Below are 25484 nucleotides of genomic sequence, written 5' to 3'. Positions count from 1 at the left end.
GCTCAAGCACCATGAGAGCTTTGCTTCCTCTGACAGTCCTGGCCATTCTTAGGATTCCATATACCTCTTGTTCTTCTTTCTTTTAAAAAGATACGTATTTGGCTGTGTCTGGCTTTAGTTGCAGCACATAGGATCTTTGATCTTTGTTGCAACATGCGAGATCTTTAGTTCCGGCATGAAAACTTGGTTGTGGCATGTGGGATCTAGTTCCCTGACTAGGGATCTAACCCAGGTCCCTTGCATTGGGAGCGGAGTTGTAGCCACTGGACCACCAGGGAAGTCCCTCTTGTTCTTATTTCTAATTGCTGGCATTGCTTTCAGAAAAGAATGGTTTTTGCATCCTATTTCACACAAAAAAAGGGGCTCGGAAGTTGTTAGTATGTGATGGGCCATATACCTGCCCTCCTCTGAGAAAGCCACGGTGCTAAATACCTCATTCCAAAGTCTCAGTAGTGCTGCAACAAAGAATTCTCTTTATCTGATCCATTTGCCAGAGTGAAGCACAGATCCTTTTTTATGGATGCCTATTAATAGCTCTGTAGAACACACTGAGTTGAAATTCCAAACATACCTGCATTTGTGAATGAGCTTAACTTTTAATGTTTTCAATTCATCATGGCATTAACTGCTATCTCTCAAGGTACATCTGGAAATTCCCTGGCAGTCCAGTGGTTAGGAATGCCATGATTTTATTGCTGAGGGTACGGGTTTTCGATCCCTGGTCAGGGAACTGAGATCCTACAAGCTGTGCGGTGTAGCCAAAATTTTTTTTTAATTAACAACAACAAAAAAAGGTACTCCAATGCCTCTCTACTCCCTGTAGAGAAATAGTCACATTTCAAAGCACTGAACTCAGAATCTGAAAACCTGTGTTTAAATGCTTGTCACCATTTATCAATCATGTGACTCTGAATATGCTACTTAATCTGAGCTTCAGTTCCTTCACCTGAAAATTGGGAGTAGGAGCTGTTCAACCACTCCTCTGATGAGAGGGTCACAGATGGCACACAGGAGATTATCTAAATCTGGAAGTCATTTCAAGTAACAGTATGTTTATCTGAGGCTTGGACCAGAGTTGTTTACAGACAGGAACCAGTTGTCTGGTCTGCTTCCCAGTCCAGATTATGGCACTAACCCAGGAAACAACCTGGTGAGCAGAAAGGAGTCCTAGTGCACACGTGAAAACCCGGCCTGCTCAGATCCTGTGGCTTTAGTGGCAGACAACACCCTCCGCTACTACGGATCTCTTTTGCTCCAGTCAAATCAGGAGGAGGAGGAAGCCATCAACTCTCTTTCTTTTGCCCATGCACAAAGGAGACTGGACGAAAACAGGATTCCACAGGCATACCAGCGCTGACGAGCAGGGTGTAGAAACTAGTCGAATTGCCTGCCACTGGACTAGGAATCTGGGATAATTGTCACTGCCCTCTTTCGCCCCTACTGCAGGATATCCGATTGCTAAATCATTGTCAATACACCCATCTGATGAAATTAGGCCCGTGAGGCCACTATAGTTAATATCAGGGTGAATCCAGGATGCACACAGAGGCCTTCTCTGGCAGAGAAGCACAGAACTAAAGTCCTTGTCTAAACAGCTGAAGCTTTTTCCTTGAAAATGACAAGCTGGAGCACATGAAGAGACCTGAGATTTCTGGCAAGTTTTCTCATTCAAACTGTAGAGCTAGTGACATCAATATTCATATCGCTAGGGAAGGTGTGACCCTGACACTTTATGTCATCTAACTTAAATATTTTCTCTTTTATAATTTGGGTCATCTACTCTTCCACCCAAGACTATAAAAAAGAAAACAAATGCATAAATAGCTATGAGGTGTGTTTACTTGTAATGCATTCCTAGAGTTAAACAGAAAAGTGCCAGAGAAGAAGAAAAAAAAAAAGACACGAGCAACCACCAAACAAGATTTGTTTACATCTATTTAATGCTAAGAACACAGATATCCGCAAGAAGGGACACACCTAAGAAACAGAGTTTTGAGTTTTTTTCCTGAACAGGATTTTGATCATGAAAACTAGTAATTCAAACCTCTAAAACAATAGAGCACATAAATCTAAAAATGCAACACATATTTTATCTCTCACCTGAATTACCTGAGAACCCTGAAACATTCTCTTGAAGAGCTATCCATATTAAAATTGTGCAAAGAAACTGTACCCATAGTGTTTAAACCATAAAACCAAGACTGGGTTTATACATGATAAAATAAACATAAAGCGCATAAAATACCACGCAGCTCATAGAGTTCAAAGAAAATCAGAGTGAAGGAAAGGCAATTCTGGAAAGGAGACATTCTGGAAAGCGAGATGCTCCAATGACATCTACTGCAAGCCTGTTTGAGGCCAGGAGCTCTGAATGTGTGGAGCTGTCACTGATAAGATGGATAAAGCGTGATTTCTCGAACTGCCAGCAAGTTAGCGGATGATCTGGCAAAACTTCCGGAATTAAAACCAAGGTAGTTTTCGGTAAGGAATGTTTTTCTTGAAAGCATGGCCAGCATGTGGTTGAGCCGGGACCTGATCCCAGCAAAGTGAAACTGTCTCTCTTTATTCAAGTTTCTGAATGAGTCTCTGAAGCACAGATCGAAGTGGGGGGTGCTCCAGTACTTAGGGTGTCCAGGCGTGGCAAAGTCAGTGGATCTGAAGGAAGTCTGGGAGCCGATGGAGCTGGCCACGGAGCCTTGGGAAGACAGAGAGGAGGAGGACCTCAAACTGGAGGATCGCGACACAGACATCTTTGATACTGGTGACCCTTCCTTAGACTGGCTTCCCGGAGAGGCGAGAACAGCCTCGTCCACGTCAGTCTGGGTAGTGGCCGACGTGGTCGGGACCTCGGTTTGGGAGCTCACCACTCTGGTGGCCACTGCGGTCTGGGTGCCAGTGCATGCCATGGCCGCACTGGCTTGTGTCCCCACGTCACTCGTGCTCACAGCGGGCGTCTCCTCTCCTGGCTCTGTCTGAGTGGCGGCATCAGTCGCCCTCCTGCCCTCCAGTCTGTCCCTGCGGCTGCTGAAGTAGTCCTCCTCGCTGATGGTGGAGGCCCCACACCCAGCCTCTGCCCGGCCCTCCTCGCCACCCAGCTCGGCCTTCCGGGGAGTGCTCGAGAGCCTGGCCAGCCGCAGCCGCAGCAAGTTGCCCAGCGTGAGCTCCTTAGACAGCGGTTTCTGGTCGACAAGATGGTCAAACCTGCCGCTGATCCGGAAGCTGGACAGGAGCTTGGAGCTGATGGGCTTTGACTGTGCGTAGAGGATTCGGAACTCCAGGTCAAAGTGTTCAACCACTTGGCCGGACAGAATCACCAAATTGCTGCTGTTTAGTTTGCCATCTGTCCATGTAAAACTGCAGGATTAAAAACAAACAGAAGCTGATAAGGATGACTGATCTTCATTTACTTACTGTCAACCTGATTATAAAGCCCAGACATCCTGTGACAAGAGTCACAATTCAGGTGATAGCACACCTACCATGCAGTGTGAATTCCAACTCGCCTTAACACAGGATATAACCTAGAAGTATGTTAACATTGAAATCAAATGGACCTGGCAGTCCAGCGGGTGAGACTCAGACTCCCACCACAGGGGGCATGGGTTGGATTCTTGGACAGGGAACTGAGATCCCACGTACTAGAGGGCTCAGCCAAAAGGTTAAAAAATAAAAAGACCAGTAATTCAACCAAGAGGCTGAAACGTATAATCCTTGGCCTCAGAGTTGCTAAAAACTAGAAAGGGGTCCTAAGGTGCTGAGGGCAGCGCCCTCCTTTGAGGAGTGAAGAACGTGCCTTGCGATGTCCCGGGGGAAGCTCGTGGTGGAGCCTAGACTGGGCCCCAGAACTTCAGAACCACAGGGGCAGTGCTCCTCACTACCTCTCCCATGCTGCTGTTTCCACAGAGGGAGACAGGCCTGTCATTCTCATGATGACACTGTTGCTCAACACACGTGTAGAGCTGATTAGTGGCCGCGCGCCCCTGGTCCTCCTTCCTATGGTGACAGGACCCCGCCCACCCCAGCCCAGCCAGCCGCATGGAGGCACCCTCTCCAGGTACAGCAGGGCTGGGCAGGTGACCCAGGCTGGCCAGAGTATCCTACCCCTTAGATGAGGAGATCTACGCAGGGTGGGTGGTAAGCCAGTGACAGCCAAGGAATTTTGCAAGGCCTGATACCATCAGAGAGGGAGAGGAAGTCTGTCACTTTGATAAATAGCTACTGAAGTTCACATGAGGGAGCCTGGACCTCTGTCTGCAAATAGAGAGCCTGACTGAGAATAAAGATCCATGAGAGGACTTCCCTGATGGTCCAGTGATTAAGAATCTGCCTGCCAATGCAGGGGACATGGGTTCAATCCCTGGTCCGGGAAGATCCCATGTGCCACGGGGCAGGTGAATCTGTTCTCCCCAACAGGAGAAGCCACCGCAATGAGAAGCCCATGCACTGCAATGAAGAGTTGCCCCCACTCACCACAACTAGGGAAAACCCATGCGTAGCAACGAAATCCCAGTGCAGCCCGGGGCGGGGGTGGGGGATCAACTAGAGAAAAGCAGACTAGGAGACAGTGCTCTGATAAATACATGGCCCCTAGGTCAAGATGAGCTGAAAACCAATGGTACCGTTCTATGCTTTCAAGTTAGGTGAGACAGTAAATTCCATTTTGCATAAAGTAGTTTGAGCCAGCTTTCTGCACCACCGGCAATCACCCCACTGACTCAGAAAAATTTGTATCAGGAGTAGGGTGTTTACATAAAAAAATCATAAAACGTAGTAGCAACTCTGTCTCTTGCAACCAAGAACCCAGGCTAAAACAAATTCACCGTGCGACAACTGCCTTCAGAGCTGGAGAAGAAAGATCCTTTTGAAAACCATCATAAGATCATGTAAACAAGACCCTTATCCAACACAAGGATTAAAAAAATGTCCTCAGCAAATGAAAACTATCCTTATTCTCATCCTCAATGGTAGCATACTTCATTTTTAGGAGGCAGCTGTAGGAGCCACTGTGTCCTTGTCTTTTGAAGTAAGATGCCAGCTCAAGAGTTAATGATTGGGAAACATAAAGATGTAGAAGCAAAGAGCCGTTGGGCTGGGGAGCTGGTAACAATTTAGACTATAAATCTGCCACACAGCAGAATCACCGAACTCCTAGTTCCCTGAAAGATAGAGATAAGGGCACATCCCAAATTGTTTCTACAGGAAGCAGAAACCGTCCATGTAAAAACTGCTGACTACAAGAACATAGATCCCAGACTGGTTGAAACCAGAAGGCTGATGAAGCTTGAAACTTCACCTTGATGCCAACCAATCAGAAAACTGTTCACAAGATGATTACACCCTGCTCCTTGAACACAATACAATTCCTCACCAGCCCCTCCAGGGTGGGTCACAGAGTCTTGAGATCAAGAGCCCGCTGGGGCCCTCTCTGCCCGGCAAAGCAATGAAAGCTACTCTTTTCTACTTCACCTAAAACTCTGTGTTTCTATTTGGAACTGGTGAACAGAGGCCGAGTTTCAGCAACAATTTTTGTATTTCAGATTCAGAATAGTCAAAAATCATTTGGAAGTTTGGTTAATATAGATAAATCCTACTGTGGGTAAAAATCTTAGTTTCCTCCTATTATTGCCAAACTTCTTATGAAAGGAAGTCTTAAGGAGGAGTTCAAATTGTTCTGAGCAATGATGGTACTGTTTGAAAAGAAAGACACCAAGAGTTTCTTGATCTGCCTGACTCCTCTCACACAAGCCTCTGCACACCCACCTTTACCCAGGGCTGACACCCATTAACACTCAGAGCTGCCTGCTTCTTCAAATATAGATTTTCTTCTTTAAACTATAGAGACACACCTCAGCTCACATATACCATCAGACAGTCTAACACAGAGATGGCAAAACACACCACCATCAGAGCCATGTCCATAAAAATGGCATATCTTAACCTCTGGAGATTATCATTTAGCACTTCTTATCTATACCCTCCATTCACATTCCCTGCTCTCTACCCTAAGATGCCACGCCAACAGGAGACTTCAAAGGTGGAGTCGAAAGCTTGGATCTACTTTCTAGACTAAAGCACCAAATCATAAGGCTTGAATCAAGGTGAGGGGTTAAAGTAGGCAGCTTCGGCTGTGCCCTCCATCCTGAGCCCAAAGCCTACAACTGCCCTTAATTCAAGTGGGCAGGGACAAGGTGGGTCGAAGGCCTGGAGAACCAGGATTTGAGACTGATGCAGTCACTGTTGTTGTTGTTGTTTAGTCACTTGGTCGTGTCTGACTCTGCGACTCCTTAGACTGTAGCACACCAGGCTCCTCTCTCCGTGGGATTTCCCAGGCAAGAATACTGGAGTGGGTTGCCATTTCCTTCTCAAGAGAACTTCCTGACCCAGGGATGGAAACCAAGACTCCTGTACTGCCGGCGGATTCCTTATGCTGAACCACCAGCAAAGCCCCCCTGTTCCAGTCACTGTTAATCCCAAATTCGTCCACTGCAAGCCTCGCTGAGCCTTGAATCGACGACTCCCTCACGGTCAGGTCTCCAGATAAGTTTCAACCTCTGCACTTTAGGTTTGTGAACCACAAAGGCAGTGGAGGGGATCCTGGCCCAACCCACTCCAAGAAGAGGAGGCTTTGATTAACCTATTCACACCTATTCACACCCACAGATGCACACACAGAGGTATGCTTGCCCATATAGGCTCACATTGAGAGGGAAAAGCAGCTTTCACCTTCATAGAGCGCACTTCCTCTTAAAAGTTTAGATTAATAACCATGGATGGGTCAGAAACTCACCTGTAGGAGCCTGTAGCCACACGAATGCCATCAATCAGTGTGAACTTTTCATGAACCTTCCCAACAATTTTAGTTCCTGACCTGGCGTAGTAAATATTTCCTGTAATCGTCCGGACAGTCATCAGCTGTTGGTAGGAGAGTGGGAGAAAAAGAAATGAATGATCCAGTGAGCACATGATAGAAGAAGCCTTAGTTTACGATTTCTGAACAGATAAACGTATGGGCAGATGAGAGGTTACACTGCTGGGTAACAATGCCCACAGTACAGGAGCCAGGTGAGTCTCAGGACTTAAGTAATGCTATTCACATAAGTTCCTCTTCTTACATGCTTTTTTATGCATGCATATTTATTTCTGAGACCTTCAGTTCATGTGGACATGTGCTCTAAAAGAAGATTCACTTTTGGGAGACACTGAACAACAGGATTCAAACAATGACTTTGAAACAAAATGTGGGGGATAAAATCATCAAAGAAAACATGATAATAGTAATAAATAACATTTTAACAAAGACTTAAAGAAGCTAAGGTGACAATTCTCCTCTTGTATAATAGCGCTGCTAATAAATAACAGCCCATCCACACTTATCCCTACACCATAAGGGGTATGGAGAACAGGAAGAGAGGACAAGCCTTCTCTAAATACAGGGTTTCTGAGGCGGAAACATCATATTATGTGGCTTAATCAGCAATGTTACTTCTCCCACAAGTCGGCATTTACCAAAAAGGTACTCTGGTGATGCACTGGGGCCATACGTTGTATAATTATCCTTGCAGAATGACACACATAAATGTATATACAATGGTATGCAAAATACTAAGCCAATCTGCATTCTTTGGAGCAGAGCAGTAGCTCTGTATCTTTAGAAATCTTACACACTAAAAGTAAATGTCTAAGATTTTTGTTTGATTCTCTCATTCACTCCACAAACAACAGAAAGCCCCTACTATGTACCAAGTCTTGCGACAATAAATATAAGGCATGCTCCTTACCTTCAAGGACCAGGAGACAGAAAATTAATGATTAAATTAAATGATTTAAAATTAATGATTAAATTACTATAGCAAGACATGACACCATCCAAAGAAGTGAAAACCTACATCTCCACAAAAACCTGTACACAAATATTCATAGCAACTTTATTCATAATTGTAAAAAAACTGGAAACTACCCTAATATCCATCAATGAGTGAATAGTTAAACAAACTGTGGTTTAACCATACTATATGAAACTGTTCAGCAATAAAAGGAACAAACGGTTGATACACACAATTTGGACATGTCTCAAGGGCATGAAAAAAGCCAATCTCAAAAGGTCACACACAAGAAGGAGGGGACACACATATGCCGAAGGCTGATTCATGTCGATGTATGGCAGAAACCAGCACAACACTGGAAAGCAACTACCCTCGAATTAAAAATAAATATTTTTTTATAAGGGTCACATACTGTGGAATTCATCTACATAACATTCTCTAAATATTCTCTAAATGACAAAATGACAGAGATGGGGGACAAATTAGTGGTTGCCAGGGATGAAAAACACTGGGAAGGGAACTGGAGGGGAGTGTATGTGACCATAAAGATGCAGCATGAGGGAGATCTTTGTGGTGATTGAATAGCTTTGTATTCTGATAGCGGTGGTTACACACATGTACACATGTGATAAAATGACACAGAACAATAGACCCACATGGTACCCATGTCAATTTCCAGGTTCTGATGTTCTAAGTTATATAAGGTATAACTTGGGAGAAACTGGGTGAAGGATACATGGAAACCCGTATGTACTAATACTATCTTCCTATCTTCACAACTTCTATCATTATTTCATAATGAAGACGAAAGACGAAGCAAACTATGGCATAACACAACATTGTTTCTGCGCTATTCTTACCAAAATGCGAAATACGAATTTAACCATGAGGAAACATCAGACAAATTCCATAGAAAACTGGCTAATATTCCTCAAAAGCATTAAGACTCTAACACAAACAGTTCCAGATGAGAGGAAGCTAGGAGAAATGGCAACTAAATGCCAGATATGGTCCCAGATTGCTTCCTAGGTAAGAAAACAGGCATTCATGGAATGATTCATGAAACTCACAATGTCTATAAAATAGGTAATAGGAATGTATCAAGTTTATTTCATGATTTTGAAATTTGTTCTGAGGTTTGTCAAGATGTTAACATTTAGAGAATCTGGGCACGGAGTATTCAGGGATGCCTTATACTATTTCTCTAACACCTTTGTAAATCAAATTATTTCAAAATAAAAATTAAAAAAAAGAAAAAAAAAACTAGAACCTTCCATAGAGGTGCACATGGAGCTGGCAGGGGAGGGATTCCTGGATAATTCCTGAACAGAGCTTCAAAGGATCTGCATATAATACAAGCATGAAGAACATCACTGTGGGCAGATTTCAGTGTGATTTCGTGCATCTTTCCCTTTGGCATTTATCTGAATATTACATAGGCCTCTGTGATTGTGTTCAAAGCACTTTTTAAAAAATTATTTACTTATGGTTGTGTTGGGTCTTCATTGCTGCAAAGGCTTTCTCTGGTTGCAGTGAGTGGAGGTTACTCTTAACACTTGCGGTGCGTGGGCTTTTCATTGCAGTGGCTTCTCGTTGCAGAGCGTGGGCTTGAGAGTCAGAATCAATCAGTAGTTGTGGTGCACGGGCTTAGCTGCCCCAAGGCATATGGGATCTTCCCGGACCAGGGATCAAACCTGTGTCCCCTGAATTGGCAGGCAGATTCTTAACCACTAGACCACCAGGGAAGCCCAAAGCACTTTTTATTTATTTTTTATTTTTTAAAACTTTTTGTTTTATACTGGAGTATAGTTGCTTTACAATCAAAGCACTCTTGAGTGCCTGCACACTAAGGTGAGACCAAGTTCCTGCAGACTGGGCAGAAGAAGTCGCCCCCAAGAGGTGAGGGACAGACTCACCAGCACAGGCAGGCCCTGGCGAGTGAAGGCACCTGGGGAAGGTGGTGCTTCCCAAGGAATAAGTTAGGACATGAACATGAACACTGGTGAGGCCAAAGGGACAGGCCTCCTTGTGACCCTTCCTGAGGATGCAGACCCTCCCAAAGGCAGCAACCAATAGCAGGCAACTGAATTGGCAAATACACCTAGATTTTTGCTGAGAGGATGAATCAGAGCCACTCACTCAATCAGCGTCATGGCCAGGCTATTCTGTGATCTGCCTGCTGCTCACACACAGCCTCAGCTACAGCAACAGCGCTTTGAAATTAAACATCGACACCTTCAATTTCTTCGCCGGGCTCTACGGCAGGACAGACTGAACGTCTGGTTAGATCACGAGGTGCTTTCCAGGCCTGACTTACACTTCCCTTGGGTTCACCTGACGCATTTTTAAACTGCTGAAAACAAGCTAGTGAAGTCATATAATCTTACACTTAAATACTTGGCTCAAATTCTTTCATGCTCAGGGCAAAGGATATAAAAAGTCTACTTTCAAAATAACAAGAAATGAGAGGCAGCATGTGACAGGGATTAAGAACCGTGGGGCTGAGACTTCCTTGGTGGTCCAGTGGTTAGGTATCTGCCTGCCAATCCAGGGGACACAAGTTCGACCCTTGGTCCAAGAAGATCCCACATGCCGCAGGGCAGCTAAGCCTGCATGACAGAACGACTGAGACTGTGCAAGGGCAACTAGAGAAAGCCCACACGCAAAAACAAAGACCCACTGCTGTCAAAACTCAGAAAAAAAAAAAAAAAAGAACACCAGGGCTGGAGGCAAGCAGACAGATGGAAAAACTCCATCCCACTACTTTTTAGCTGCAGACCCTGGGCTCTTGGTGTCACCACTTCCCAATCTGAAAATAGGTAACACCACTCACCTGATGGGGCTGCTGTGAATAGCAAGTGGCATAACACTGTCAACAGCCTCGAACAGCGCCAAGGACAGACCAGGACTCCATAAACGGTGATCGTCACGATTAAAATTGGAGCCTACCAGTGCTGCGGTCAAAAGCAGCAGCTTCTCCTCCCCATTAGAGAAATGCTACTTAATCTGATGGACAGAACAGTGCTTTGTGTGTAAGAAACCATTCTAGTTCTTTCCAGAATTTCCATCTCATTTTATGTTTCTGAGAACTTCCTTATTTTGGAAAATAAGGATATTACTTTTGGGGTTTTCCTTTGAAAATACTAGCCATTTTTCTTTATAGATTAAAAAACATTCTCTCTGATCACTGTATAATACATTTTTACACTAAAAAAAAAAAAAAAAAAGGCAGCAGCTTCCAAGGCAGCCTCTTTCCAGGAGAGGCCAAGGTCTGAACCTGACTCTGTCCATTCCTTCCAGTGAGACTTCAGGCAGAAGACTTTGGTCACGGCTTCCAGTCCCTCCCCGCTTCCACTGGGGAGACCACCACCAACTGCCCTGTAGCTCACTGACAGTCATTACTTGCTGATTGTGGTGAAACTAGAGACTTTGTAACACAAACCTTTTCTTCTTCAGGATGAACTTTCAGATCCATGCACATATCCAAAAACTGAGAGAGCAGAGCCTGGTCCAGTAGGATGTAGACAGCAACCCCCTGTTTCCGAGAGATTTCCTGCAGGTCTCGGAAGATGTCGATGTCCGTGAAAACATCCATCACCACTGCAATTACCTAGGGTGTGGGGCAGGGAGAAGAGTCAGCGGTCAACCCACAAGAGCAGCACCTTACAACAGGACCCTGGACCCACTCTCGGAGCTGCCAAAGGATCCCACCCTACCCTGTCCCTCCTTCCTTCTCCTTCTGCAGTATCAGCTTTCCCCTCACCATGGACTCTTATCCATTTCCAAAGATGCTCAGGCCACTGTACCCTACAAATCTGGAACTGACCCAGCTAACCCTCCCAACTGCCTCCAAGCCCCTTTCCTCCACACTGCAAATTTCTCAAAACTATAAATTCAGCCACTACCTTGACCTCCTATGAACCTGTTCCATTCAATTCTCTTCATTTACTAAAACCCTCGTCTTACAGGTCAGACCAGCAAGCTATCCAGGTTCTGCAGCTAACACACTGTTCTCTTAGACATGTGGCTTTTTGTCTATGTCTGTAACACATGTATGTAAAACCTTAAGAGTCTCTCGGAGGCCCCTTCTGGGTGTACCAGTCTCCAAGCCTGACTTTATTGTCTGATTTTGGATCATAATATGATTTTCTATTATAATCTAGAAAGGACCACCCCATCTACCACTGACTCAAGGCTTGAAACTGATCAAACCGGGCAGGCTGATCCTCCCACCTTCTGCCTCAGCATATCACAGCACATCTTCATGATGCCTACTCCCTCCACCAGTCGGGATCTAACCAAAAGGCTTCCGGAGCACCAGCCTCTCCTTTGTAAAAGGTGGTCTCTGCAGTTCTCTTGTATCTATCCACAATGCAAGCCCGCAACCAGAACATGGAAATATGTCCTAAAGATGCTGCCCTGGAGCTTGGACCAGTCCTTCCCCTCTTCCCAAGGACGGGGCTCCATTTTGTCTCCTGATCAATTTCCCTTTGTGCTGATCAATGTCACCCAGCACAGACTAGTTAGGTGCTGCCTTCTGGCCTCGGGCAGATTATAGCTGCTTCGAAAGTCTTACTCCTTAGCTACAAAAATCGGTTCCTAGTGAGCATTAAATGACTACGTTACATGGAGTGCTCTGTACAAGAGATCCCTCTGGTATCTGCTCGCTGATTTACATGACCAGTCCCAAGTCTGAGCCATCCAGACAGTTCAGGGCAGAGAAATGTCTACTGGCTCCCAGCTTTCTTGCTCAAGAGAGGCCACTCCAGTGGCAAATCCTCTCATCACATCCTCTGCAGGTTCAAAGCATGGTTGTCAGCTAACTGCTGGCAGGGCTGTGGGGACATCAAAACGTGCAGGTCTTGTACAAGCCCCTGCACTGGATCAGAGCCAGGGTTGGGGGCCAGGGTGGGGAGGGGGTGTCAGCTTAAGAAACCACTCCCAAAGCCCAAGGTTCGGAGCTCTTTTGCGGGCTGGAAAACCTCACCAGTAAAAACACGAGACTCTTCCCATCACATTAACTCCTGATTTATTTACAGGTCTCACCTCTTCTGTGGGGGTAGAGGCCCTTGAACAGGACTGATTCATCCCTCTGGTCCCAGAAAGCTCAGGACAATACTCAAGGGTCATCATCCAATAACGCCTTACAGGGAGCTCGAACGAACCTTTTGGCCAACTCAATATTTGAGTGTCAAAGAAATGCGGAGACAAAGGGGCAATTTCACTGTCCTTCTCTAACATTGCACAGTCTTGTCTACCAGGAGGAGGGACCTTGAAATGCCAGCTCCCGGGAAGTCACTGCTGTGAGGGAATTTGGGAAGGAGTATTTCTCTCCCTGGCTCCCTTTCTCCAATTTTGCCAAAATCCTAGCTGTGAGCTCTTCTTGACAAAGGGTACAGCTAAAACCGGCTGGAGACAGTGACTTAGAAAACAAGCATTCTTTCTAAATTGGTGGCATCTCCAGAAGTTTATATTCTCGAATGCGTTTTTATACATCCTATTTGGAGATGTATCTATCCCTTGTAATTCAACAATTGAAAGGCAGAGAGGCCTAGGAGCAGACCCCAGCTCTGTGACCCAGGGCAAGTTGCTTAATCTCTCTGAGCCTCAGTCTCCTCCTCCAGTAGATATGGAGAACAGCATCTGGCATCTGCGTCAAAGGGCTGCTGCAAGGATTAAAGGAGACAGAGCCTGGGAAGGGCTTAGCTCAAGCATGAAATCAGCGTTTGATTATGCAGCCAGCACTTCTTTCAGGGTCTACTGTGAGCTGAAGCCTGTGCTAGGTAGGAAAATGGTGATAAAGAATTCGACACACACCTGACTTACCCACAAAGTGAGGACCTGGGATGCAGGCAAGGAAAGTGATACACACATGGTAAGAGGCAATGAAACAGGGGAACACTTCGCGGGGACAGGGAGACAGTAAAGCATCTCCCTTGCAGGAGCAGACCCAACACAGGCCCCCAGAGGAGAGCTGAGAAGGATTCCTGGAGGAGACGGCATTTGAGCCAAACCACAAATAAGGACAATTTAGCCAGGGGAGAAGTGAAGGGGTGGAGGGTGGGGGGACATCCATCAGGAAGCCACGTAATAACAGAGGAAGAGGCAGGAAATGATGGGGTATGTCCCCGTCTGGCTGGAATGCAGAGAATGCACAAGAGGGAGCAACAGCATGTGACTGAGAGACAGGAGAGTGTGCGGGAGCATGGAAGGTCTTGGACGCCAAGCAAGGCATCAGGATCATACAGGTCACGGAGAGGAGGAGGTTTAAATAGTGACGAGGGCAGTGATGGAGCCAACAGGACAGAAGATACTGATGGCGGTGTAGGCTGAAGATGTGGCCCCCTCCTCCAACCCAAGGCCACGTACCTAAGTGCCTACTGTATTGCTTTTTAGGTTCAACAAATGTTTAGGAAGACTAAAGACCGAAATGGGCTTCCCAGATGGTTCAGTAGTAAAGAATCCACCTCCTATTGCAGGAGACATGGGTTCAATCCCTGGGTCAGGAAGATCCCCTAGAGAAAGAAATGGCAGCTCACTCCAGTATTCTTGCCTGGGAAATTCCAGGGACAGAGGAGCCTGGCAGGCTACAGTCCATGGGGTCACAAAGAGACATGACTGAGAGACTCAGGGCACAGCACACAGTGACTGAGAGAAGGACTTCCCTGGCGGTCCAGTGGTTAAGACTCCATGTTCCATGGAGTTCGATCCCTGGTTGGGGAACTAAGATCCTGCATGCCGCATGTGAAAGTCACTCAGTCGTATCCAGCTCTTTGCAACCCCATGGACTATGCAGACCATGGACTTCTCCAGGCCAGAATACTGGAGTGGGTAGCATAGCATAGCCTAAAAAAAAAAAAAAGAAGACTAAAAGAACAAAAATCAGCAACAGAGGTTTCAATGGGGGGCCAGGTGGGAAACCATGAGGGTCAAAGAGGAGTCAGATGTGAACTCAGGTCCACACAACAGAAAACAGAAAAAGAAACAATCCCAAGAGGGAAGTTTCAAAATTAATTGTGAGGTGGCATAAAATCTCATAAAGGGGTTCTGAATGTACACATGTGAGAAGAGAGTCGAGCTCATAAAAAGTGAAAGAAAAACAAATCCAGAGTCAGTCCCCATCCTCAAGAGAGACAGGAGATGAGGTGGGGTATCCCAGCACGATGGAGCAACTGGGTGTACACCCTGGCATCACTGGGACAGAGCCAAGGAGGCCAGCCCAGCTGGCCAGGCTAGAGAGGGTTGGAGGGTTGCTGGGCAGGGCCCCAGAAGTGGGGCCCATAGTATAAGGCGCCTGCCAAACTGAATTTTGATTCATCACCCTAACAAAACAACTGTACAAACACCACCATTGTTACATAGTGAGTAAGGATCTAATTTGCTATTAGTTTCATTGTTTGGCTTTGAGGCCTCAACCTTTCCTGTGTGTTGAAAATAATTGGATTTGAACTGGCCTCTCACACCCACGGAGTAGTTAGAGGGTGGATGGAGGTGTTTCTCCTGATTCCCCCTGTACCCAACATCCCCTCCTCTTTCTAGAGCAGGGCCCTTAAAAGACTTCTGGAAGCAGTCACAGTAAGGCCTGTCTTCCTTCAAGACAGACCCCCACCCTACCCCGCCCCAATCTCTGCCCTTAACCCCACCCCACCCCCATGCAACCAAGCCCTTCATAGTTGAACTAGATCTGGGGCTTCTCAAGTCTCTAAAAGGACAGCCTCTTCACTGAACTGCGCTATGACCTGGGCTCATTCACTAGCCAGCTGAGTACCTGCTCTCCAGGGCTGGCCACATCTCAGAGGTGTTGGTGTTCATGCCCTAGAAGATACACTTGGACTTGAAAGTGGTCATCACTCCCACTTCCTGCGTCATACCACAGGACAGACAAGGAGAGACCCATGGGCAGGTGGGCATTGCCCTGTAACAGCTCGTGCTGCAAAGATTCTGTCTGTTCTCTTAGGGCTGGAAAGCTCTGCAAGTAGTGGTTCGTGAAAGTCTTTCAGGGTCAAAGCCCATCTGAGCATGTCGGTCCTAAATGACACCTAAGGAGGAAACACTCAGCGGTCGGAGCCTGGATGGCTGGTCTGCTGCCTGGTCCTCACGCTGTTCCTGCTTTTCTGCAGCCACATCCAGAGCAGCCACTCCTGAGTCAAGTCCATGTCATCATCAGAGATGACAAAACCTCAAGTTACCTCCTTCAGTCACTCAGTCCAGCTCTCCCTTGATGATTTATACCATGGGACCCGGTGATCCACATGATTACAGGTAGCAGTCCCCAGAGTATTCTGCATTGATTCCCTCATTTATGTTACTTTCCATGTACAACTGGAATCTTTTCCGTCTGCCAAAAGCTCTAGAGAAGTATCTTGAGATCTGAAAACCCCATTAATTGTTATTTCCAATTTACTGAAAAGAAAAATAAAGCATGTAGAGGTTCTGTGACTTGTTCAAGGTGATAGTCAAATGCAGGAGCTAGAATTTCAGCCCCACTGGGGCACCCCCAGAGCTACCTATTAAAAAGTGTTAAACATTATCCCAAACAAATCTAATTTCAGTCTTCAAATGATTGAGAACTTGGAATAGATCCTGAAAGGACTGAGTAGAGTATTCCAGAAAGTATATAAGATTGAGTCCACCAGGGGGGATGATCATCAAGGACACAGAACTTGGAATGCCCTAGGACAGCAGCAGGCACTTCTTTCTGCGGGCGGGCTTGCTAACCCTGAATGAACTAAATCAGGAAACCTTGGGAAGCACAGACGCTATCTGATGAGGCTGCAGGGTTAGACCTGGACACAGATGCAGGCTCCTCCGCTTCCAAGCACCATGTACCTTCTGGCCAGTTACTTCCGCTGTGTTGGCTTCTACCACATGCAAATAACACCACCCACCTGTAGTGTTCATGGTGGGTTTGGTCAAGAGAGAACACCTGACAGCTCCTGGTATGCAGAAAGCCTTCACATGGCAGCTGGCACAGTCTTAGTTCTCATTTTGCCACCGTTCCTGGGTAAGTCATTCTACCTGAGCTCAGCATCCTCAAACACAGCCCCTCTGAGCTCTGCTGTCTGATTCATGCACCCTCCATGGGCGGGGTGGGGCTCTAGAGCTTCATGGGGCCACGCAGGGTGGGTCATTCCTGTTCTCATTCCAGCTCTTCCTCTGCCTGGAGCAAGAGGTCCAGGTCACTCACCGCTTCTCACTGCATCTCAGTTTCTTTCCCTTCCCACTCACGATCATAAAGCAAAGACACGTGCTGGAGATGCTTGGAATTCTACCAGAGGTCTGTGCATGTGCAAAGAAGCACCAGCCTGTCTGGTGGTCAACAAGAGCCTGTCTGCTGAATTCCTCACACTGAACACACGACACCCAAGTCAACTTCCTTCCAGTTCCCAGGGCTCCTGTCTCTTCTGGACAACTTCTTGCTAAAATTTAAGAAAAAAAAAAGCAAAAGACCTATATTTTCTCCCCAAGTATTACATATTTTAATAGAACAGAAATGACCTCCTGGAGATTTCTTTTAAAATCTTTAAAGAACAATCTTGATATCAACTTTAGAGTTTGAAGGCCAAAAAAAATGTTGATGTCCACAGCAAAACTTAAATTTGTTTGTGCCTGTTGTTTTCTCTAAGTTTCATGGGCTGTTATTATAAAATTAGCAATTTAAGTACCAGATTAAGGTACTAGTGGAGCCTCTGTCTGCAGAGAGCTGCCCGGGTCCTCGCTGGGAAGGCTGGGGTCAGAGAACCAGTTTTTCACTGGCCCCGGGAGTGAGGGGCCAGGCACACATGGTGGCATTTCCTCTGCACTGTTCCAGCATAAAATACACAGGTAGACTGGGTTTTTTTCTTTTTTCTCTTTAAATTTACTATTATTTTTAATTTTTCGGCCATGCTGTGCAACATGTGGGATCTTAGTTCCCCAACCAGGGATGGAACACATGCTCCCTGCATTGGAAGCATAAAGTCTTAACCCCTGGACCACCAGGGAAGTCCCTGGGCTTTTTCAAAGAGAGGGAAAAGCATCAAGAGGTGTTCTGTGGGAGAAGGGACTTATCATTGTGAGTTAATTTTTGAATTATGCAGAACATCTGCCTGGCTCCCAAGTCCAACGGACAAAACAAGCTACATCCAGAGACATCTGGCTTCCATTCTTGTCCCTTCCTTTCTGCCCTCCCCACTAACATAATAACTTCAACTAGTTTTTGCTTTATTCTCCCATTTTAAAAAATATAAATAAGTATATATGTGTACACATCTTCACTTATGTTACTGAAGAAGTATGCACATGTGTGTATATGTGTACACATATATGTTCTTATCCTCCTGTAGATAAAAGGCAGCAGATGATGCGCACTGCTCTAGGCCAGTGCATACAACAGAACGTTCTGAGATGTTCTGTATCTGCTCTGTCCAACAAGGTAGCCACTAGCCACCGGCAGCAATTAAATACTTGAAATATGATTAGTATAATAGAGGAACTGAGTTTTTTTTTTATTGTATTTCCTTTTAAGTCACATAAATGTAAATAGCCACAGGTGGCCAAAGGCTGCTGCCTTGGTCAGGACAGTGCTAGCCAATTCATCACAGGAAATAGCTAGTCCCCATCCCTTTTCAGTTGCCAGGCACTCCACTGTGCAGAAGGGCTCGTTTGCTCACCAATCCACCACTGAAGGATGTTTGAGCCCTTCCAGCCTGTTGCTGTTATACTCGGTGCTGGAACAAACAGCTAACTGCACAGGCCTATTCATTTTTTTCGCCAGTGTATCTTTAAATAACAATCTTGATATCAACTTGAAAGACAAAAAAGATTGTTGTGTTCACAGCAAAACATGAATTTGTGCCTATTGTTTTCTCTAAGTTTCAAGGACTGTTATTACAAAATTAGCAATTTAAGTATCAGATATGTCTTTGGGACAGATACAAAGACATGGAATAGCTAGGTCCACAGGTCAATACAACTGAAATTTTGCTGAATATTGCCAAATTCCCTTCCAGAGGTTCTATCATTTGCACTAGGACTTTTAAAAAAGCCAATATACCTACTACTTCTCTTCCTGAGAGAACTTATTTTTTATGCATAAAGGAACCAGAGAATAATTCTGCAGCTTCTCTCAACTGCCTGACAGATGCCAGGTAAAAAGAACAAAGAAATGAAATGGCAGACAGAAAACAGCATGGTGGTGGCCAGGGGCTGGGAGCGGAAGGGAATGGGGAGTCACTGCTCAATGGGAGCAGAGGTTCCAGTTGCAGAGATGAGCAAGTTCTGAACCTGAATGGTGGTGATGGCTACAGTGGTGATAGTGAATTACATAATGCCACTGATCAGTAAACTTTAGAAAAGTGATAAGTTTTGTTACATATATTTTACCACAATTTAAAAAGAAGAAAGATGAAATGGTGAAAGATTTCTGAAATCCTTAGGCTAAAGCATAAAATCAAAAGGAAGGAGTAAAAAGCAGCCACACTTAAGTCTGGTGGGGAAGGTCTTAAAATGACACATCAGTGAGACTTCCTAGGCCAGTGGTTCTCAACCAGGGACAACTTTGCCTCCCAGAAGATGTCTGGCAATGTCTGGAGATTTATTTTTTTAACTGTAGGAAAATATCTAACATACAGATTTGCCATCTTAATAATTTCTAAATGTATAATTCAGGGGCCTTAATTACATTCACAATATTGAATGATATGGGAGATATTCATATTCACATATTTATATTCACATATTCACAATATGTCCAGATTGTCACCACTGTCTGTTTACAAAATTTTTTATCACCTCCTACAGAAACTAACCATCAAAGCAGCAACTCGTTCTTCCCCTGACCCCCCTCCCTGGGGGAAACATTTCTGAATGTGAGGACTGTTTTTCAGTGGGGGCCAGTGCTTCTGGCATCTACTGGGTAGAGGCCAGGGATGCTACTCAGCACCCTACAACGCACAGGACAATCCTTTGGGACAAAGAGCTATCCTGTCCAAAAACGTCAATAGTGGCGAGGTTGAGAAAGCCTGCCCTGGGTTGAGACGGCCATCCACACAGGAACTGATTACACTGCACAGGTTCTACTGCAACTCTGAGGATTGTGTAAGATCAGGAGGGCCTTAATTTAGATACAGGCACGTGCACACGGGGGGCCTCCGACAGATTCCTCAGCTGCTACTCCTCCTAGGAGGCGGGACTCTGTGTCAACATGATGACAGCTTCTTCTAATGCTCAGGTTATCAAAAGGATGACCAAGGGTGAGGTCATAGCAGAAATGTCCCTCTGGAACAAAAGCACATAGGGAATGGGTAGCTGGTAAGAACGATAGCTCTGGGGAATGCAGGACCACTTAGAAAGGTGAGCTTTGCCTGGGAGCTCCCATCCAGACACTAGGAATATTTCACGAGCACGGCAACAGCACATTGCCACGTAAGGGCACACAGCACCTCCAGGCAAGGTCTCCACTCCCACCCTATCTGTGGGGCCCAGAACCCAGGTCAACACTGATTCACATGGTAACAGAGACAAAGAAATGAATGACTCATCAACAAATATAGTAGTACAGGGATAAATTCTAGAGTATGTATGTCAGGGGAAATTCTGTGCAGCTCAAAATTCTCCTAAAAGCAAACATTTCAGGTCTCAAACAGTCCAAAGCAAAAGAAAAAAAGTACAAGACAGTATTTCCTACAACTGAGCCCTAGGTCAGCTGTACTCAGAAGCCACGCTGTACATAAATCATTGTGTTTTTAAGATGCTGGACCTCACTCAACACAACAGACCCACACTTTGAAAGGTGCACAGAAACTTTTCCCAAGAGCGGGACTGGCAGGCTCACAGCCTCGGACCAAGCTACCCTGGGACAAGTCCTTGCTGAGTGGAAAGGCAGGCAGACTCACCTGCTGAATGATCAAGGCTGCAGGTGAGCAGTCTCCGCAATATGTGGTGTGCACTATTCGGTGCCAGACATCCTGCAAGCCTAAACAGCTCAAACTGCAGCTTGAGTCCTGGATGAGGATGAAACCCATTCCAGAACCATCCAGCGAGGCCGCAAAGCCAGGATCAGACACCGCCATTCACCATCTGAGCCTGGCTTCTCCTGCCCATACCCTGACCACTCCGGTCTCTCTCCTGCTAAGGGCAGATCTAGTACTGTCGTCATCATTTCCCTGTTTCTTTGATATGCAATGTGGAAATCAAAAGTACACATCTTGAGAAACCCTTAAAAAGGCCCAGACTATTGAAAGCTACCAAAGAACCAACCCTCCCTCGTGGCAGGGGGGCCCTGTGAGGTGGTGAGTGGCTGAGAGCCCAGGTTTGGCGGCCAGTTTGACTTGGATTCACACTCAGCTCTGTCGCACACAAACTTAAAGGGCAAGCCATGTCACCTCTGTGCCTGGTCTTGTCTTAGTTACGGTCTTCTCCTACAGCTGGGAGGAGGGTTAAATGAGAGAATCCAGGGGAAGGGCTTAGCACAGACACTGACCCACTCAAAGCGCTCAATCACACCATCAAGTGCTTTTACTGTCTGAACACAGACGCGGAATGGCCTCTCATCTTATCCAGAAACAGCTTGAGACCTGCATCGTCACAGCCCTCGCCGTCACAGATCCTGAACTTGAAAGAATGTGGTCGGAGTGATCCAGCCACTTCTGTGAACATAACACACACTTCTACCTGGAGCAGCAGCAATGGGCCAGCCACAAGATTAGCTCTCTAACACCTGTTCCCTCCATAGATGTCTCTCCACCTGGGGACAGTGATGGGTCCTTGTCTCTACATGGCACAAGGCAGAACATGGTGGCTGACAGTGCTTAAGAGATGCTACGCCTTGGTTTGAGTTCTGGCTCCATCATTCCCCGGCTACATGACCTCAGGGCAAGGGAACTTCTCTATGCCTCAATTTCATCACCTGCAAAATGCAGATCATAATCACACCTACCTCGGAGTTACTTGAATGGTGCCTGGCAGAGAAAGCAGTGCTTTTCTGTTTGGGTTGGTTTTGTTTTTTTTTTTAAACAAAAAAGATGGTCTCTGAGACCTCAAGTTTAGGGTGTCTCAAATCCAACTCATCTCCCCATCCCTACCCTCAGCCTCATTCTCCTCCATATTCTAATTTGGTAGCATCACTGCCTACCCAAGCTAAAAAAAATCTCAGCTCTTCCCATACCTTCTCCTTGGCTTTGCCTCTTCTCCTGCCCCCCTCCCTCAGCACTCTTCTGGTCCATCGAATGACCAAGTCCTGTCAGTTCTACCAAAAACTCTTCCCCTGCCCAACCCCCAGCAGTGCCTTAGCACAGACCCTCTTCTCATATATAGATCCCTACAACCCCTCCTGACAACCATCTGACACCAGTCTCACCCTTCTCTAACCCATCCTCCTACAGGCTCCCATCAGATTCACAGGGACACCAATCTGATCACGTCCCTCTCCTCCCTTTAAACCTTCGATGGCTCCCCACTGGTCCTTCCAGGAGTGTGCAAAGCCCTCACCAGCCTGGTCCCAGTCTCCCCATTTAGGCGTCTCTCCTACCATTAACCTACACATACTCTGTGCTCCAGCTGTGAGCAACGTGGCTGCCTCAAAAAAAATGTCAGGTGTTTTCACCATTCTGAGCCGGTCCCTATGCTCTGCTCTGACAAGATCTCCTCCCACAAGGTCCCATTCCTCCACTTGGACCCAGCTCCAAGGCCGCCACCACTCTTAAAGCTTTCTTTCTTCAGCCTGTAGCAACCTCCTCACTGCTTCCTACCAGCCGACTATCAACTCTCAAGTGCAGGCAAGGGTCTTGTCCTTCATCTGTGGCCCAAACCCCTGGGGCACAGTGTCTGTATACAGTAGGCATTGAATAAGCAAGCAATCTGGCATACGGAAGAGACATTGAAAACACTTATCAGATTTAAAGGTACCGTACCACCTCTCTCAGTTAAAAACTGTCCAGGTTCCAAATACAGAATCTTGAAAATACAGGGCAGAGAACAAGGCAGGAGGTTCTAACCAGGAAGGCATCACAGGATGCCTACAAGACAAAGGAGTCTGAGGATCAGCCTTGAGCCTCTTCAAAGGCCAGCACTGAGTTGATGGACTGGTCTTAGCTCTAATGCCCCTTAGATACTACTGAAAACAGGATGTAAGCAAGAGGCTAGGGTCTCTCTCATGGAGACCCATTCATTACTTTCCCCAAGTTCCAAGTGCCCAAGTTCTCCCCCTAGAGGTGATCATTGGGAATGCACACCTATTCTAAAAAGGTGCCTTTTTCCATCTTTCCAATCTTACCACTGAACTCACAAGTGTCTGTTGCATCAAAAGGACCCTAAGCATACTCAATGCACCGCAGGGCTGATAACAGTCTAGCTGGTGCCCATACATCTTCCCACAAAGGCAAGGCACTAGCCTACTGGATCCCCTACCCACTGCAACCCCACCAACAGGCAAAGGGCACTGGGCAACAGGAACACTGCTAAGTCAGGACTTGTCCCCAGCTTGGCTACTTCAACCAACCTGATGTACAGATATCATAACCACAGTCAGACACACTCAGCTATAAGCCCTACCAAGTCTTACCATGACCTGGAACTTTACCTGCATTTTCTCTGGCACAGGCAAACAGCCAGGAAGCTGGGCACTGCCAGTCAGCAAGCAAGGTGGCAGTTGATCAAGTCTCTGGAGAAAGATGTCTGCTACACCCTACCAGCCCCCGCCACCTTGGGTGCCGCATGTTTTCTGCCTGATCCCTCTGTACCCAGCACCCTGGGTGCAGTCTCATCCAGGCTGGCATGGAGACAAAATCTCCCACCGCACCCCAATACCTTATCACACTAAGAGCCAGACAACGGCACCAAAACCCACCACGGAGAGATGACTTAATGCTTGGTTTTCTGCATTTTCCCCCCCAGCCTATGGAAATGCAAACTCCCTGCCCCACCCATTCACTAAAGGTGCAACTTCCCCTCCAAGCCGGCAGAAGGCAAAAGGGTCAGGGCTCTTGGCCCCTCTGGTTTGCATCTGCTTTCCACAAGACACGTGGGGGTGACTAGCAATGATAGACTAAACGCCCCGCAGCTGTCTCTGGGGACAATCTTTCAGGAATTTCCCCCGAGGTTATGCGCTTCTTAGGTCGTGCATCGCTTAAGGAGCTCCTAAAAGTGGGATCTAAAGTCGGCTGACAGCCAATCTGACAAGAGGTTTTTAACTGAAAGCTGGAACGGACAGGATTTCCGGTCACCCTCCCAGGGAATGTAAATGTTAGGAGTTGGAACTAGAACACAATTCGCTTTCTTGGGGATGGAGACTCCTCCCACTCTCCCTGGCTACGAGGAGCGGAGGGGGAGGGGATCGGGGATCCGAGGGGATACACAGAGTGGGGAGAGTTGGGGACCCCCCCACCGACCAACCGGCCAGAGCTCCTAGCTGACCTCAGTTTCCCATTTTTTGAAGACGGTGTCCCGTCCGACCGGGAACCGAGGAGACCTGAGGGGCCGGGCCGCTCACCTCTCGCGCCGAGCGGAGCTGCTGGCGCAGCGCGTCCTTGCAGCCATAGGGACCTCCGGCGCCCGCGCCGTGGGGCTGGAAGTGCGCCTCGACGCGCGTGGCCCCGCGGTAGGCGCCCTGATAGAAGGCGGGCCAGCCGAGTTCCAGCAGCGGCGGCTCCAGGTCCGACTGCTCGGGGAAGTAGGTGCCGGACGAGCAGTCGTGCGACGAGCCGAAAGAGTCCTCGGCCCCCGCCGCCGCGCCCTCCTCGCCGGGCCTTTCGGCCGCGCGCAGGATGGCGCGCACCTCGTCTGGGTTCAAGAAGCGGCCGAGGCGTTCGCGTCGCAGGAACGCCGAGAAGGCGTCGGGGCCGCCCGCCAGCAGCTCCTCGAGCGCCAAGCGCCGCTCCTCGCTGTACAGTTCGGCCGGGTTGGGCGGCCCACACGGCGACAGGCAGGCGGCGGGCAATTCGTCCAGGCCATCGTACCTCAAGGCCATGGCGGCGCTGGGACACTACCCGGCTCGGGCCAGTACGGGCGTGCGAGACGCTTTATAAGCATCTTTGAATCTAACCAGCCCGCGCTATTGGCTGCCCCGCCCCGCCCCGCCTCTCCCATTGGCTGCCTTCTTCTAACGGCACCGTCCGGAAGCAGTGCTTGCCTCTACGGCTCCGCCCCCTAACTTGCTATTGGTGCCCCGCGGCCCGGCCTCTCCCCCGAAGCCCCGCCCCTCCCAGGCCTTCGTAAGACGGCAACCGAGTCCAGGTTCTCGCTCCAGAGTTGCTGGGTGGAATTTAAATCTTGGCTACTACGTGCCTACTCCGAGGTAGCGGTCCTGCTCTGGCCCTGGGGGAAGCTGAGTTCATCAAGAGAGCCGGTGCCAGGCCTAAGTGGCCGTGATACCCGGGGTGGTGGGACAGGCTGAAAGTCTGGATTGAAACCCCCGCGCCAGCCTCGCGCGCCCTCTGCCGCCCGCCCCACAGCGCGGCCCTTGCAAGGCCCAAGGAAGTCAGGAATGTGCACACAAAGGAGAGGCTGGAGCCTGCTGGGGCACGGTGACCCACTGACTGCGCCTCCCCAGGGCTCACAGAGTTTGGGTGAGGCTCACCCATGTTGCCTTTATCCCCAGCACTTAATCATTCATTCGTTCGTTCAAAAATACTGGTCCATCATAATAGCTACTCGTTTGATTGCGCCTTCAGGGTAGCTATCTTT

At 47.4% G+C, this 25484-nt stretch overlaps 1 protein-coding gene across 1 annotated transcript; it reads right to left on the bottom strand.

Annotated features, from left to right (window-relative positions):
- Positions 1-1922: 1922 nt before the first annotated feature.
- FAM83D (family with sequence similarity 83 member D) lies at positions 1923-24807 on the bottom strand. Its single transcript, XM_061127276.1, has 4 exons — positions 24292-24807; positions 11266-11433; positions 6788-6912; positions 1923-3354 (listed from the first exon to the last, which is right to left on the bottom strand). Exons 1-4 carry the CDS (start codon positions 24766-24768, stop codon positions 2385-2387), a joined length of 1740 nt encoding a protein of 579 aa, XP_060983259.1. The 5' UTR covers positions 24769-24807; the 3' UTR covers positions 1923-2384.
- Between the last annotated feature and the right edge of the window lie 677 nt (positions 24808-25484).

This window comes from Dama dama, chromosome 23, assembly GCF_033118175.1.
Source record: "Dama dama isolate Ldn47 chromosome 23, ASM3311817v1, whole genome shotgun sequence".
Classification (NCBI taxonomy): Eukaryota; Metazoa; Chordata; class Mammalia; order Artiodactyla; family Cervidae; genus Dama; species Dama dama.
This window is presented reverse-complemented; position numbering and strand designations above follow the sequence as displayed.

Bases quoted from the DNA above. Each gene is read 5' to 3' on its own strand.
- FAM83D (XM_061127276.1), bottom strand. From the start codon at position 24,768: ATGGCCTTGAGGTACGATGGCCTGGACGAATTGCCCGCCGCCTGCCTG. The intron at 6,913-11,265 runs GTTTGTGTTACA...TCCTACCAACAG, and splicing joins TTCATCCTGAAGAAGAAAAG to CTGATGACTGTCCGGACGAT. The intron at 3,355-6,787 runs GTGAGTTTCTGA...TTAATCCTGCAG, and splicing joins GTGGCTACAGGCTCCTACAG to TTTTACATGGACAGATGGCA.